At 36.7% G+C, this 16,735-nt stretch overlaps 2 protein-coding genes across 2 annotated transcripts; both read right to left on the bottom strand.

Moving 5' to 3' along the window:
- Positions 1–398: 398 nt before the first annotated feature.
- On the bottom strand, positions 399–2,372 carry LOC100262177 (pectate lyase). Its single transcript, XM_002270053.4, has 4 exons — positions 2,071–2,372; positions 1,288–1,939; positions 923–1,177; positions 399–794 (listed from the first exon to the last, which is right to left on the bottom strand). The coding sequence occupies exons 1-4, from the start codon at positions 2,268–2,270 to the stop codon at positions 570–572; spliced, it is 1,332 nt and encodes a 443-aa protein (XP_002270089.1). The 5' UTR covers positions 2,271–2,372; the 3' UTR covers positions 399–569.
- A 943-nt stretch (positions 2,373–3,315) lies between these two features.
- Positions 3,316–16,355, bottom strand: LOC100267346 (alpha-amylase 3, chloroplastic). The gene is made up of 13 exons (XM_002270013.4): positions 15,966–16,355; positions 15,391–15,521; positions 15,092–15,146; positions 14,879–15,001; positions 14,624–14,744; positions 13,275–13,612; positions 11,844–12,529; positions 10,734–10,923; positions 8,421–8,527; positions 6,566–6,815; positions 5,829–5,951; positions 5,253–5,420; positions 3,316–3,898 (listed from the first exon to the last, which is right to left on the bottom strand). Exons 1-13 carry the CDS (start codon positions 16,218–16,220, stop codon positions 3,740–3,742), a joined length of 2,706 nt encoding a protein of 901 aa, XP_002270049.1. The 5' UTR covers positions 16,221–16,355; the 3' UTR covers positions 3,316–3,739.
- Positions 16,356–16,735: the final 380 nt, after the last annotated feature.

Raw genomic sequence — 16,735 nt, 5'->3', positions numbered from 1 at the left:
ATGAGAAAATGGTAACCATGAGTGATGGTATTTCTTTCACAATTTTTGCAGTTTTTATCATAATTTTAATCGGATTGATCACTTGTTAACCATATTGCAAGCTCTTAATAAATGTCTAGAAAATCTTATGTATACTAATTATTTTTTTAGCACTTTGTGGCATAATTAAACAAGTGATAAAAAAAAGTGATGATAAAGAGGCATCACTCTTCCCATCCCATGTATTCCCACTTTTCCCTTTGATAAAGTCACTTTAAAATAGACTGTGTTTTCAAAGCATATACATGTTCTTCACGAAATGAAATTAATCCTTAAATTTTAAGTTTCAGGGCTAGCAATGAAGGTTTTTTAAAATAAGTCACTTTGTTGAAGTCCCACATTTTTTTTTTTTTAATTCTCTCTGCATTATCAAGCCAAAAATATGGTGGAAGAAACAAATTAAACAAAGTGTAAGATGACAAATAGCAACAAGACAGCAGCAGCACTGTCTTTGTTTTCTTCTGCAATACATAATGATTTATAGTCACATCAGGATTTTCAATGCAGAAGAGAAGTAGGACATCTTGGAATTAACAAGGTCCACCACGCCTGCAGGTAAGTGCACCGGAGAAACGGGTGAGTCTTGAAACATAGGTCCCTGGCTTTGCTTTGATCATATCCAGCCTAGAGTATGGCATCCTTTTGGAGGGGTTCCCAGATGGAACGAAGAAGGCTCCATTCCTCATCAGATCTCCCTCCGATCTCCATGTCCACTTCTTCCACTCCGACTCCATCGCATAGTCCCTCTTGGTCACCTTCATCATATATTACCAAAACATCAGTTCCATAAATGAAGCTTATTATAATATTCGTTGCATGCACGCAATCGCAATCACGTGAACGTGCACAAATGCTTAAATGTTAAATTTGTAAGCTGGAGTACCTGCTTAGCATCATGTTTTGGATCCACTAAATGAGGAGCTGTGTATCGGTTGCCCTGGCTGATGATGGTAGGATGTGCACTACCGCCAATGGCATACATGTTCCAGTGGGTGTAGTCGTTGTTCACAACATGGAAGAAGCCCCATCGGCACCTCGGCATCCTCTGAATCAATCCCCTTCCGAAGTGGTTGAATGCAACCGTGATTTGCATTATTTCATCCGCGGAGTTACTATCACTTGCGCCGAACAACATCACCTGAAACACCCCCTCTTGGTCAGAAAAATGGACTAATAATATATAGCAATCTATCTAATACGCACCAGTAAAAATGATAAAATGTTAATTAATGAATGGAAGAGTATAACCTCATTGTGTTTGGTGAAATGGTTGTTGGAGATGGTGATGGCGGTGGATCCTTGGATGGCATCGATCAGTCCATCCTTACAATTGGACATGGAATTATGGTCAATCCAAACGTGGGATGAACCATAAATGGAGATTCCATCACCATCACTTCTGCTTCTATAGCCAAAGTGATTGACAGAATCCCTAATAAGTCCTCCTGAGCCTGAAACAATGTCGTGAATGTGGAGGCCATGGATGATCACATTCTTGACGAACTGAATTGTAATGCCGGCACCATAGGCGATATGGACATTGACTCCCCTTCCATCAATGGTTTTGTCACTGGTCATGATCAGCTCCTGATTCAACCTAATTATCATACTGCGAGCAAACACAATCCACAGCGGCCTTGGCTGGATCACGGCATGGCGTAATGTTCCCTTCTTAGGGTTCACCATGTCATTATCGGAGGGATCGGTCACGAAGTAGTATTTGCCATACTTTCCTCCCACTGTGTTCCGCCCAAAACCGAGGACACAGTCAGCTAGCCTTTTGCGTTGTGAAGCCCAATTTGGACGGCACCTCCAGCATCGATCAATAGGATTTGTAGCCTTGCATGGTCCCTTGTTAACTCTCAGGCTCCTCCTTGTTCCATTGCTCCCCGTTAGCTCACTACATGAAAGAAGAAATAAAGAATTAAAAGAGCATATGAATAGGCATTTTGATCAACCAGAATGGAAAAAAAGCACGTATGACAGAAAATCATGGGAAACTGTTTGATGGATCCTCATGATTGAACCTACTCCTCAACATGCAGATTGAAATGGTCGTTGACTTCCTGCGGTGTCGGATGGAATGCTTCGAGGGCAGCTTTCTTGGCTTCCTCTTCTCGCTCCTTCCAATAATCATCATATTCTGCAATGTGGGCTCGTATTGTTGGCGCTATAACAGCGAATAACACGAAAAAAAGGAGAAGCAAGGAACTGGATTTAACTGCTGCCATTTTCTTTTCTCTTCCTTTTCCTTTTTAATTTTCCTCCTTGTCCTGCCTTGTGATTAAACGTTGGTGATGGCGAGGCTAGACCTGGCCAAAACCAACACTACGGAATCAGAGAGAACTGGGTGGCTTGGTTGTGGGGGAGCATGCAATTATTATAGAGACAAAAGTTTGTTTAAATGGGTCAACAAAATTAACCGAAACAAGGCAAAAGTTATCAAGTTTTGAGGAAAAATAAAGCTGGAAGATTGGGTACCAGTTACTCGTAACGGTAGGAAGTTAAAACGGCTTTTTGAATTCTATGTTTATCTACAAAGGCTGTGTGTTCTAAAACAAGTTAAACGAACAAGAAGCGGCCGTTACAAAAGTGATTGGTATACGTTCGTGTCACTCGTTTTAAAGATAATGGACAAATTGATGGGAAATGTGGAGAGGAGATTTTGTGCATTCCGAGGACAAAAAAAATATTAAAGAAATAATTTTTTTCATATTTGATTTTCATATGTAAATGATGAAAAAGAAATATAATAAAAATTAGTTTGAAATTTATGTATTTTAAAATTATTTAATATTTAAAAAAAAATAAGTCAAATAAATTTAAAATAATATATAAAAATAATTTATCAAATATGTTGGCATACCGTGATTTTGAAGTAGAATCCAACAGGAAGATATTCAAATTACAGATTTTAATGAATACTTGGGTAGGGTACCAAATCTTAACTTGAGTTTTTATTTGAACCCAATTAGTAAAAAATATCAAAATGTTAAGAATATCCGAAACCATCAAGATGTTGTCTTAATTAATTTTGCCATAAGTTCCAATTATGGACACGTGCGGTTGGACGAATAGGCAGTGATCTTCATAGAGATTTGAGATGTGGCAGGCAAAGCCAAAAGCTACATATCTCTCTTAGTGACAGCACACAGCTTCCTATCCTGCTCTTTCCAAGACATGTTATTGGTTTCATACTCAGTCTCACGCTACAAGAGAGATGCTACAATTCATAAAAGGAAAAGAGCCTAAGAAGAGTAATCATTATCTACTTCATTAACAAAAATACGTCAGCATCTCTTATTAATCAATGATTTGCGGACAAATTTCCAGCGTTAGTGCGAGGTAATATAATACACTTTAGCATTTTATTTCAACAGTATCTCCACAAGGCATTGCAATGTAAATATAATATCAAGAACCACAAGTACATCTTCCCAGACCCAAAGCGACATTTCCATCTTCCAAGAACGTTTTAGGGAATTGGTTGAGGGCTGACATCCAGACCCCAGGTGCTGATGGAAAAGGAGGTTTCGGATAAGAAGCTGCGGCTTGAGGTTCTTAGAAGCATAACCATCTCCATCAACTGCATTGCCCTGCCCTGCCCTGGGCGATCTGTATCTCCTTTGAAGTGGGAGGAGGAGGATACATTCTATAATTAACTCGTATACTTGCTAACAACTGTGTTGCTGTAATATGTTTATGAGGTTTCCCAAATCTTGTAATCTTTACCCTCAAGAGCCAAAGTCCATCTCTGCTGCCCTTTTGGGGGCTCATAATAACCTGGTCCGATCTTCATCGCTACTTTTTCATCTATGATGGCTGCATACACATCCCTTTCTGCCATTGTGATTTGAATCTGAATTGGGCATACAAGAAACAAAGACCAAGAAGCTGGTCAGTATGTTTACAAACTTTTTTCTTTGGCTGCTGCGAGATGAACAGACAAGTCATTTCTATGGGGGGTGGGGAACAGACAAGTCATTTTTATAGAATTCTCTTTTCAAAGAATCAGACCCTCGCTTCCACAGAAGAGGACAATAGATAAATAAATAAATTTGTCTTCATATAGAAGTGATGCAGCAAGTTCCTATATAATAATAAACATTTAAACATACAGAAGACATAAGGGATTAGGCTTCCAGGTCAAAAAGACCAATTACTGGCACTAGACCATCATTGATATCAGTACTCTAGCAGCAAGAAAAGATTTATCAGACAATATAAATGTTAGTCAAGAATCAATTTAACAACACCCCCTCAGCAATTCACCACTGCAGTTGCTGATATACTAATTAAGTCATGAAAGAAACATTTATCAAGTAGTTAAGAATCTCTGATTAACTTATACAGGGCTAGTTGATTTATTGGATAGAAACCACCATCAAATTATTGGACACCATCACCAAATCAACTTTTTGTAGCGAGCACGCATTTATTTTAGATCACAAGACATGATTCCCAGTGTGTGTGTGAATATAATTGATTAATTTATTTGTAGTTCATCACCAGTAGGAAAAATGAGAAGAGAAAACAAAACAAAAGAAATAGAGGACAAGATAATGTGGGTAGATAACAGAGTCTTGAACAAAGAGAATGTGGGACGAGATAATTTCACAAATCTAGACACAAATGAGGGGAAAAAAAAAAGATAATAACTTAATTCATGGAACAGGCTTTATTATTTGGTCCTCAAGAAATTTAAGGACCTTAATGAGACTATAAAAGAAGGATCAATTTCATAAAGGTGGAGTGGAAACAAAGTAAACAGAAAATGAACTAATGGTTGCTTTGGTAAATAATATGGGTTTTGCTACCAGTCATAGATAAGTCCAAACACTTATGTGTGAGAACATAGGAGAAGGAAGCAATTTCTCAAATTGAACAAGAAGAAGATGGACTCCAAAATTAGGTACCAACTTAATTACTAATGTAGAAATGGATTTTATTATTGTATCCTTGAAAAGCCTAACCCATTTTGTAGGAACATAGGAGAGAGAAGCAATGTCATGGTGGACACCAAGAAAGAGGGCACCAACATGGCAACCTAGATTAATATATGGCATGGATAATGCCAATGCAGACATGGCAATCTGTCGTCTTCTGTTTAAAGCATGATTTTCTAATTACGCATGGCCACTGCATGAATTGCATCAAAATTGCTACAAATCAAAAGAAATTTCAGCAAAAGATGTTAATATTTCAATACTTACTGTACTCCGACAATGGATCTCATTCCGATTTCTGAGAGAGATGAGTGATGCAATTTCAGATCGGTAGTGAGAGAAGAGATGATCAAAGAAAACTGCTGGCGTCCCAGGATGAGTCAGGATGTATGCATATCCTTGCATTTCCTTTCCACCAGGAAATCTCCAGTGACCCTTCATCAAGAAAAAGTGGAGAAAAAGCAAGTTAGATGACACTCTGTGGAATAGAAATTTTATTGGATTAAATTTTTAAGGCCTCGCCACATGAAACTATATTGCAACAGAAGAGGAGATTTCTTGGGTGAGCATTGAGGTACAATCTAATCCAGAAAGGGACGGACAGTTAAGTTAAAATTAACACTACAAGGGCTAAAGAATGCATAATTTCAAATAATTAAACATTCTTTTGGCAGCTAAATAGATTAAACTTGATCTTCCCCAAAATTAAGGCAGCCAAGATCAATCAATGAAAGGGCCATGTTCCTGGTAGAGAAAGGAGGACAGAGAATACTTTCCCTCTTCAGAAGTATTACAGATGCGATATCTGGATAAATGGGATAATTAAACGAAAAGCGTCCGCACCTGAGTAGAACCAGTGTCATGATTCTCAATAAAGGTAACTGCTCGAGATGGCCACCAGCCAACAACCCCTGGAGGCTTTCTCTTCTGATCAGATAAGCGCCAATATTCACATCTTCCCAGTGCCTAAATGAAATGACTAGATTCTGTAAGTATAATATCCTGCACTTCCATCTTACAATAAGAAAGAGGAAAAGGACTAGTAGTTCAATGACTAATGAAATCATTGTAAGAGCAATTAATAAAGTCATGTTTTTATTGAACTGGTAATGTTTAAGGGAATCAACTGGAGAATCCAGAAATCAAATATACCACGAAGATTAAACTATCTGATTCAATATCATGCTAAAGAAATAATTTGCAGCTTGTTCCACTTTCAGTGGAAACTACTACAAATAATGGCAGCATGGCAAAAGCCAGAGCATAAATGCTACCACTATGAGTTTCTTCCAATCCAAAGAGATCTATCATTTAGTTCAGTCATAGGGATTGAATCATTCCATTGGTTTTCCACATAGCATTTGGATAAGAAGTTGATCTTTTAATGTGGAGAGATCACCAGTCATGAAAGAAATTAGAAATGGGCATAATTAAATTTTTAACATATTTTGGGTAAAAAACTTATTTTCAGATGAAATCAGATAATAAATTACTGATGCTGCTTAGAAAACAATGAACTGATTGAATTTCTCTATTACATCCAAACAACCCATAGGAGAATAATGTAAATGAATACATACAGAATGGAGAATTCCTTTTGTTGTGACATCAAATGCACCTGCAGCCCCATTAGTAGCATTAATCCAGTCAATGATTCTCTGCCTATGCGCATCTTGATTATGATCCATTTCACCATATGTATAACTGAGAGAATCCCAATACTCGCCTACAGCAAAGTAAGGTTCACTTGCATCCATATAGTCCTTGACATAACCACCCCAAAATCCCCGAACAAAATCAAGCCTCCATCCATCATACCCGATTTCTTTCCTGCAAGTCACAGAATATTAAACAAAAAAAAACTAAAATTTTTTTATATTGAATCATCCATGAAAACAGAATGGAAGCATGGATCATAGAAATACTGCACATCAATAGGATCCGACATCAAGCAACTGAAAAAATGGATGTACTAACATTGAAACATGACAAGGTAAGATATACATATAATAAATATAATCAGACATCTTCAACTCATAAAAATTTGCAGCAACATTCAGCTAATTGTTGTCTTGTCAAATAAAGGGATTCTGATTCCTTTAATGGAAGACTAAAGAAGATCTTTATGCTTCCTAGAAAAAACAAAATAAAAAATCTATAAGAAGGAATACAGAGATTGAGTATTGAAGAACACAGGCAACACAGCTTACTTCAGAAATATGTACAAATACAGAAAAGGTTTCCTACCTAGCAGGTGAAGAATGATCAACAAAATCATTATCTATTTCTGATGAATGCAAATGAGGACAGAATAAGACTTCTCAAATCCCCATTTTCCAATCATGGCAACGTACATCAGCCAAGTTCTTTGAAAAACAGGAGTATGTAGAAATCATAGATGATGCAGCTAGGGGGTTGGCCCAGCAGGATGCTTAATGCAAATCCCTATTAGCACAAGAGCTCCATTAAGTAGCAAACTGAAGCTCAAAGGTACTCAACACTCAAGCACATATAATACATCAGTTGAACAATAAATTTGAAATACAACACAAATCCATTTCACAAAGTATGTTTCTCAGTGAAGAAATATTCAAATAGAAAATCTTAGGACAAAATAAGTAACCATGAATCTTCTCACAACATCACCGAATTTTTTTCTTCAAAGCACGACCTTGTGAATAACAAATTTAGGAAAATGGCTTGGAGATTCCTCTAAGAGATGCCCTCATTCATTAGAAAACTCAATTCTCATTAAATTTATGCAATAAACTCAAAAGGTTATTTGAGTAAGAAGTTCTTCAATTACCATGCTGATGATTGCAGCAAAGTATAGTCAATTATTGAGATTCAGAGAAGTACACTAGGACATCATTCTGAAGTACAGCCTCAAGATTTGCATACAAGAAAGTGACTAGGAAAACTAAACTTTAAAGGCTGATTCCATCTATGATTTGAGACTCAATCTCCTACATGATGCTGTTGATTTCAGAAAAACTGTAAGCAATCTCCAGTAACATGTTGGTTGATGCCAAGAAATGGTCTAGTTGTACAACATTTGAAATTAAATTTGTAAGCATATCCAGGCAATACAAGGCTTAGTTGTGGATGTAAGCAACAACGCTTGTGTGATATATATATATATATATATAGAGAGAGAGAGAGAGAGAGAGAGAGAGAGAGAGGGAGAGAGGAGGGCAGGATCTAACGTTTTGATCTGCATGGGAACAGTTCCAAGTATGCATTCTCAAAGCCCTCAGCATTAGAAAATGTGACAGCAGAACTAGATTAAAAGATCAACTATTCTTCATATAGCAGCTTAATTTTTCATCTCTGTTTTCCTCTTATATGAATTAGAATTTGTATCTAATGATAAAATGGGAAACAACATCATCAAGGAAACCCACAGAAAATGGAAGAAAAAGCTCGACTATTAACCTCAACCAGCATAACCATTCTTTGATGTCCTCCCTCACGAAATCTTGTGAATGATCAATGTTTGGAGCAGCATGAAAATTATCCCCACTGCTCTTGTTGCCCCTGCCCTGTATGAAAGAACAAAATAGCTTAAGCAATTCTGAATCTACACCCACATGTAAGAAAATGCAGTTCCAAAATATGGACATAGGATATATTCCTGATAATTGCAGTTGCTTTTTTCAAGAGAATCAAAAGAAAGAGATGTCTGATACGGCATGCACACAATTAAAGCCAGATGGTCAATTCAGGCACCTAATACTTAACAAGCCAGTCAGACAGCTAGTAGTCATTCTACTCAACTACCAAAGCAGCTGTTTCTGCTAATGCATATACTCATTAAGCTCCAAAACATATAAATTGCATGCAAATGTTCCAAGACACATGATATGAATTTAAATCATTGCATATGCATTAAACTGGATGTTCAAGCCAAGTGGCCAACCAAGTAGTCTTAGTCATTCAAAGAAATTGCTGCAGCTGCAACTACTACTCCTGCTACCAGAAGAAGATCCAATTCAAAAGTTGATATAGTTTCAGCAAAGTCAAGAGATTTTCGACCAAGGTTAATCACAGTGAAAGAGCAGGACAAAGATGAAGAAATAATATTTAAAGAAACAACATAATAAAAGCAGAATCAGCAAAATGGAGGAGTTTAAATTTAACAGTACCTCATACAACAATTTCTTAATTCTTATTGCAGCAACAAAGTAAAAGCTCTCAAGATTTCTGTTCCTATACCCACATGGAACCAAGAAAAGCAACATAGATCTTATGTTGATCCCACTGAACATCAAGAACAATGGTCCCTTTGCACTCTTTTGATTAACATAATCACACCAGAATACATGAAATCCACTTCTATGTAAACAATGTTAGTCTAATATATATTGTGATCTCATATCTTACAAGGTCAAGCTTTTAGGAAAGTTGGTAACCTAATATGGTATCAAATTTATGGTTGACTAGAGGTTTCAAGTTCAAGTCTCTCCTACAACTACTGCCACCAATCTATATACATGTAATTCTTAACTGATAATTTGTCATCTATCCACATGCAGGTATGGTTTTCTGTTAATTTGTCTCTCAATGTCCATGTATAGGGTGACTTAAGCTTGTATGGAGCCACTTATCTGCAATCCTGAACTGATAGTTCGACATCTATCCACAAGCAGGTACGGTTTACTACTAAGTTGTCTCTCCATATGCAGGTATGGGGCAACTTAAGCTTGTATGCAGCAGCATGTGAGGCAGGGTGTTAGCAGGCTAGACATTGTGGCATCATATCCTAATAACTTAAGCTTTTAGTCCAGTTGGTTGCTCAACATGGAATCAAAGCTCTGGTTAATTAAAGGTCTCGATTTTATAATCTATAAATGCTAATTTGTCGCTCAAAGTGCAGGTATGGAGCTGCATGTGGAGAAGGGTTTTAGTTTGGTGCACATTGTGGGCTCATATGCTAAGAATTTAAACTTTTAGTAAACTAAGTAGCTTAACAAACAATATTGAAAATCATAGATATATTATATAAAGTATCCCAAAGACTATGTTTATAAGAACTGAACTACTAGAGTGCCTAACTATTTTGACAGCATGATTCATGAGCATTAGAAGGTTCATTTCTCTCTATATGTAGTTCATATGTCAATTAATTCAGTATTGTATATCTGCAAACAGATATATGTACTGACTTATGTGTGCATAGGCCAAAATACCATACTACAACTGCCTGTAAAATTAAAAGGCAGTCTTTGATTGATTCATTTGCGTTGGTTTGAAGAAGGCGAAATCCAGGAATGAATTATAAAAAGATGTCTGAATGAGTATTCTAGTCAGAAATGCATGATATTTGGTATATGCATTGTAAAATTGGAACTGATTGAATGATATGTCATCTTATAAAAATACATTCAGTGGAGGTGAAGTTTGTGTTTGAAGTCATTTATATGAAAACTCAGGAACAACACACTGGGGCCTCATTTATTTGACAAAAGTCTCTGAAAACTGTAGTGGTAGAGGCAGCCATGGGGGTAGAAGCATCATTTATGTTAATTATATTGGATGCATCAGTGGTGGTGGTGGAAATTATGGAGATGGTGAGCAGTTGCAGTGGCCATTGCCAACAATAAAAGATGGAGCCCACAAATACATAGCAAGTTAAATCAAAATTAGAAATATCCTTAATTCTTACCACTTAGCAACTTCCCAAAGGTAATCAACATCCATGATTGAACTATGGGATTTTAATGATTAATATGGGGGAAGCACTTATACCTGGAAATGAGGATCATCTGCAACAATTGCACGGTCATCCCAATTCAAACGACCACCAAAAATATTCCAAATACCATTTTGATTCTGATATTGAGCACATCGATGATTCAAAACAACATCTCCGAGGACTTTCACACCGACTTCATGGAAACTCTTCACAAGAACCTTTAGTTCATCACTACTTCCATATCTAATATACAAATACCACCAATAAGAAAACAACATTCATGGGATCCAACTCATAAAGGTCCTACCTATTTACATTTAATATTAAAAAAGAAAGCAAAATAGGAAAAAATTTCAAAGAACTCATCTCCTCATTAAAGAAGATTTATAGCTATATATATATACATATACATATTTTCAAAAAACTGGACAGACAATGAGAATTTTAGGTTCCAAGGATATTTAATCTCTTAATAGTTCTATAGCAAAAATTTAAGGTTTCAAGGACAATGTTTGTGCTCCCAATTTAAGAGTACATGGCTGTATATGAGAATCAATCTTGTTTTTTTTCCTCTCTTTCTCTCTCTTTTTTCTTTTTTCTTTTATCCTTTTTCCAACCCACATTAAAAAAAGCTTTATCACCAAAATCCAACTTAGCATTTCCAGTATGTTAGAACACTCACTTCTAGCCACAAGCAGACTTTATAAAAGACAGAAACCTAATTGATAAAGCTTTCATTCCTGATGAATTATTGAAGATGGTTTTGCGGGTTAGTGACACAGCTTCATATAAAGCTCCAGAAATTGAGCAATTGTAGCAATTTGATTGCAGTCAATTAACAAGATGCATGCAGAGCACATGCATGGTTGAGGTACTTAAGCAAATACTGAAATCTAGAATATGAATAAGATTTTAATCATCTTTGCAAGCATTAGCTCCTTTCAAGTAAGAACTATCAAATGAAAACGGTAATTAAGCTTATTTAACAAGAAACATGTAGCATGCATTTAGGGCTTGGGAAATTAATAAAATTTCCATGAGATATATTAAGAAATTAATCATCCTTTCAAGCATCAGTTCCTTCCATGTAGACCAAGGTAAAAATTTTTGAATAAAAACCATGACAGATACATTACTTGTGATTACATGATTGTTACTTGTACCTGGAATTTAAGTTATATAAATCCGTTGGCATGTAACCTTCAGGTGACACAGATGCTGTAGGTGGAGGCAACCAAACCACAGTGAAACCAAGAGAAGATAATTCTGCAACTTTTTTACTGAGCTCCATGTACCATCTTCCAGATTTATTAGATTCCCAGTTGAATCCTTGGCACAGTATCTCAAACCCGGAGCCTGTTCCTGAGGTGAGTTTTTCAGGTGGTTTTAATGTTTCCAAAACAGCATCCTCAGAAAAGGTTGGAATGGAGCTTCTGAAGATACTATAGGCTTCTGCAGCTAACTTTTCTATCTCTTGGAGAATGCTTTCTTGTGCTTGTTTGGTTTTTGTTTTCTGACGCTTTTCAGAGGAAATATCACTCACTAAATTCCTTATATCATTAATAATTCCATCAGTATATGCAGCATCAGAAACTATTTCATTCTCTCCAGCAGTTTTCCCTGATATCTCCGTAGGAACTGATACCACTCTCTCAGATTTTCCCCAACCTTCTGATTGACCCTGCCTAGATTGAGCAGGCAAACTACTTGAACCTAAAAGGGGGATGTAGAAGTCATTTCCCATACATCTCAACCAAGTGTTTTCATTTAACTTGAGCACAAAAAGGAAACCCTCAAGTTCTTCATCTAAAGTAAATAATCCCCAACTTCCATGCCCATCCTCTTTTGACTGCAAAACAAGATATCTGTGTAAATAACAAATAAGAACAACAACACAACCATTCTTAACCAGCATGTCACAAAACAAACAATTTAAACAAGGTAAAAATCCCAATCCTAATTCAAAAGAAAAAGATGGACAGAAGAGAGATGCAAGAGAAAGGGAGCTTATGTAAATTGAAAGCATAGTGAAGCCACCAATAAGACCCTATATGTATCTGTATAGGTTTGTACATGCACCTGTATTTGTGTCTTGTCAGTCAAAATTATCTTTAAAATATGATTATCCCATTTTTACAACTGATTGACCATCAAACAAAGACAAATATGGGTGTCAGCCAAAAGTCCAAGGTAGATCTCTCAGGAAAGCCTATGTCTTAATAGCCCAGAAGGCAAAAGTGCACCAAATTATTATGTATTAATAATTTGGAAAGTGGAAGTGCACCAGACTAAATACGTCTGTGGACATTATTGATCCATCAATTCGAGATTACTTTTTATCGTGTAGCAAGCAGAAAACCTGTGCTATCAAACTAGAATTAATTATTTATATTTGTAGCACACAAAAAAGTGCCCACAGGTATAAACAAGCATGAAGGCAATATCAAATCCACAATATATTCAATTACCTGAGCAATTTCTTGGTTTCCTGGAATAGAAAAGAATATGCACATACGTATAAATCAAGCATATCATTAACATGTGAGGCACCACCAGAGTTCCAGTAACCTGTACTACTGAGAAGTGCATTATACCTGTAATAGAGTCCGCAAAGCTTTCTTCTTAAATAGTTTTGTTTCTGGTGGGTGAGGAGCAGCTGGAATTTCCCATGTCTTACTATCATCTCGACAAACTCCCCAGTGAACAACAACATCTCCAATTAGATCGGTTTCTAAGTACAGAAGATTCCTAGCTGTCTCCGGACATTTCTTTACAGATACATTCACTGAGTTATCCACGGGTACTTCTTTTACAATAGAATGCTCCTCATAGAACCCAGTAATAAGGTCTCCAGATACACTGCTGCTATCTTGACCTTTAGGGTGAGATCCTTCTGCTTTGAGAAGCATGTTAGACAGCTGTCCCAAAGGCCCTACAGTGCAACAAACCGATAGCATTTCTTTGATAATTTTTCATCAGGAGAGATTACAAGGATAACTTTTTGATGAAATAAAAAAATTCAAAAAATTACAAAGAAATGATTTCATCAACTTAGAAAAAATATTAAAATGCTGCTAACTTCTATCCATCCATATTCTACATTTAGCATGAAATTTGGATGGTCATTCACCACCTAAGGTCAGCCTCTGAAAGAATAATCCCAGAACATCCGTGTAATCCACCACCCATACCCAATGCTATGGGTGTCCTTAACCAATCACCAAGGGAAGTTTTAGATTGAAGATGGACGGTCCAAATGCCCTTGAGGCGTAGCTCAAGTGGTAAAGGGATGGGGAGGGTTTGTGGTAGGTTCCAGGTTTAGGAATTCACTGCTGACAACTTAGCCCAGTGGAAGTCACCTGATTTAAATTTTCAATTGATTTATAAATGGATCACAAATACATAGCTGTATTTGGGAACAGATTTTAGCATGAGCTAATAATCGATCATATGTCAGGTTGCACAAGACTGGACAGGAAAAGAAATCCTGCAGCTATAACAAGTGATTTCTGTTCTTAGCAGTCAACAGTATTGAATCAAAGGGAAAGGTACAAACACAGCAACAATGACTTCAGAGCTAAGCAATGCAATAACCAAAAACAATTCAAGCTACCTGTATAATCAACATTTATGTAAGTAGTCCTTTCAGAAAATGGCTCTTATTTGGATAATACTTAAGAGAACCATAGTACTACCCCAGCCTGAATATAAAATGGTGGACAACCAACCCCAGATAAATAAAAAGGAATCCAGGAAAGATAGTGGATAACAATAAACAAAGACTCGGGCACCTAAGCTTAAACTGTTAGGAAATGGCCCACAAGCATCCATCAGACTAACATGGATCCTAAAGGTGGTAGGATTTAAAGGGGGGGGAAAAAAAGCAAGAAGAGAAAAGAGTAATAGGGATTGAGTAAAAGCATCACATGGTGATTTAGACAACCTGGCCATATTCCAAAGCCCTCCTTTGCTCCTACAGTATTGGTACCCTCACAAAGGTAATCCATAAGAAGAACTTCAAAATCCCTCCCTCGATGCTGATACCAAGCTCCATAATCTTCATCCTGTGGGAAGAAAATCATGCAAGAAGGAGACAACAGTCAACAGGAAAAGCTCCTTAAATACTGAAGAATAAGTGTATTATATATATAATACAAAAAATTAGAAGTCTAAACAGCAAGCTGTTGCAAAACAGAACCTTCAAAACAAAACGTATAGCAGCAATTTCACTGTTAGGACTAAAATCAATGGTCACTTCATGAAGTGTATCTCTTTCTGAAGCAGAGGACAATTTCTTCAATGGTGTCTCTATGGCATAGTCCTGAAAAACCATGCATAGAAATTTTAAGATTTGTAGTGGCAATATAAAAACCAAACTGATGAGTACTCAATTGAAGTAACCAATACATACTTTAATAGCTACGGAACCAGGAGGTCTCATTTCTAGAGGAGGCTGATCCCATTCACTGAAAAAATTTAGAAAATAGATTTTAACTAATCATGAGATGATGGCAGATGATCACAAAGACATAACTCATCCATGAAATAAATGAAACGACTTGCTCTAAGGTCACCAAAAGGCAAGCTCAAATAGTGTCGGTGCAAAAAACACCTCTGATGACCTGTTTCTCTGAGGAAACTTATCAGTGCATGGAAGTAATGGATTCAAAATATATATCAAAGAACTCTCAACAGTAAAGCAAAGAAAACCTGCCAACATCATCGATATAAGAAACACCCCAATGCAGAACCCAGCTGCCAGGAATGTTACATCCCACAGTAAGCTGCCAATTCTCTCCATTCTTCCCGGGATCCAATCTGATTGAAATCTTTCCCTCCACCTACATTTCCAAATGGAAACGGTATGGTCAGATTCAAAGCAAGCCTCCTTGATAACTGAGAAAACAGAGCTAAATGGAAAATATATGTGAGTTTTGTGTCTTATGTTGTCTCAATAAATAAAACAATGAACTCGACTAGGACAGAACGTTGAAATCGTACTCTATTCATCAGAGGTTCTACCTTCGTTTTCTGTTATCTTAAAGCATGAAAATAACCTAATGCCCTGTTTGGTTACCGAGAAACCAGAGGAACCAAAGAGAAAAATTAAATCTTACATTTTCCGCACTTCAAGAGAAAAGGATAGTCAATTCAACTAGGAATTAATACAACCGTCGAGCTGTTTCAAATAAAGTTTTCCCAATACTTTCAAAGCACCCAAACAAACTCCAACAAGAAAAAGGAAAATACAAAAACAATGGAGAAAAATTGCCAAAAGTGCAAACCACTTCAGTTCGCTTCAATATAAATGTCTCCTTGAAGAAGACGTCTGTAGTCTCGAAAAGCGCTGTATCAATCGAAGCAGCTCCGAGAGGACGAACTCCATGAAGAGATTTGAAGTTGCAAAAGCTCCCGCCATTGCGGAGCGGCTTCGGAGAGTAATTCAAAGAGGACGGCTTCGTTGCCAGCGACTTGAGACGAAATCTAGGGTTTTCTCTGCGACAGCGCTGAAAGAGAGGCTCTATGCAGACGGTCGACATCGTTGATCGGAGTAAAGGAAGACGATTATGGAGATGGGGTGTCGGTTTGCAGATATATACAAGAGTTGGCAGATATTTTTTAATTTTCCGCTAAAAAAAAATAAAAAATGTTCACTCTTTTTAAAATGGTGAAAAACCTCCCCTCAAATTCTTAAAATAACAATGATGTCCTCTTAAAAGCCCACAGAGGTTGAATCGAAAATGAACTTTCATGTATTTTTGCTTACGTGTCTCCCCACATTTTCATTCTATTACCAGTCATAACCGCCCACTCAAATTTTCACATATTTTTCACCACATGAATGTCACATACTTTCCCTCAATTGGATTGTCAAATAATAATACGCCATCCTTGTCCATTTAATTGACAGCTGAGATTATGTAACAGATATCCCTTATCCATTTAATTGACAGTTCAGATTATCTAACAGTCGCTTAGAGAGGAAAGGATGTTTTATTTTTATTATTTATGGAATATAAAAGTACCTGAAAAAATAAAAAAATATCTATAAATA

Source organism: Vitis vinifera, chromosome 1 (genome assembly GCF_030704535.1).
Source record: "Vitis vinifera cultivar Pinot Noir 40024 chromosome 1, ASM3070453v1".
Taxonomy (NCBI): domain Eukaryota; kingdom Viridiplantae; phylum Streptophyta; class Magnoliopsida; order Vitales; family Vitaceae; genus Vitis; species Vitis vinifera.
Note: the sequence above shows the minus strand (reverse complement) of the source record. Positions and strands in the feature narration are given on the sequence as shown.

Coding starts and splice junctions, on each gene's coding strand:
- LOC100262177 (XM_002270053.4), bottom strand. CDS start 2,270: ATGGCAGCAGTTAAATCCAGTTCCTTGCTTCTCCTTTTTTTCGTGTTA. Junction 1,940..2,070: donor TTCAATCTGCATGTTGAGGA/GTAGGTTCAATC, acceptor TCTTTCATGTAG/TGAGCTAACGGGGAGCAATG. Junction 1,178..1,287: donor ATTTCACCAAACACAATGAG/GTTATACTCTTC, acceptor GGGGTGTTTCAG/GTGATGTTGTTCGGCGCAAG.
- LOC100267346 (XM_002270013.4), bottom strand. CDS start 16,220: ATGTCGACCGTCTGCATAGAGCCTCTCTTTCAGCGCTGTCGCAGAGAA. Junction 12,530..13,274: donor CTTTGCGGACTCTATTACAG/GTATAATGCACT, acceptor CTTGTTTTGCAG/TCAAAAGAGGATGGGCATGG. Junction 5,952..6,565: donor CAAAAGGAATTCTCCATTCT/GTATGTATTCAT, acceptor CATTTCATTTAG/GCACTGGGAAGATGTGAATA.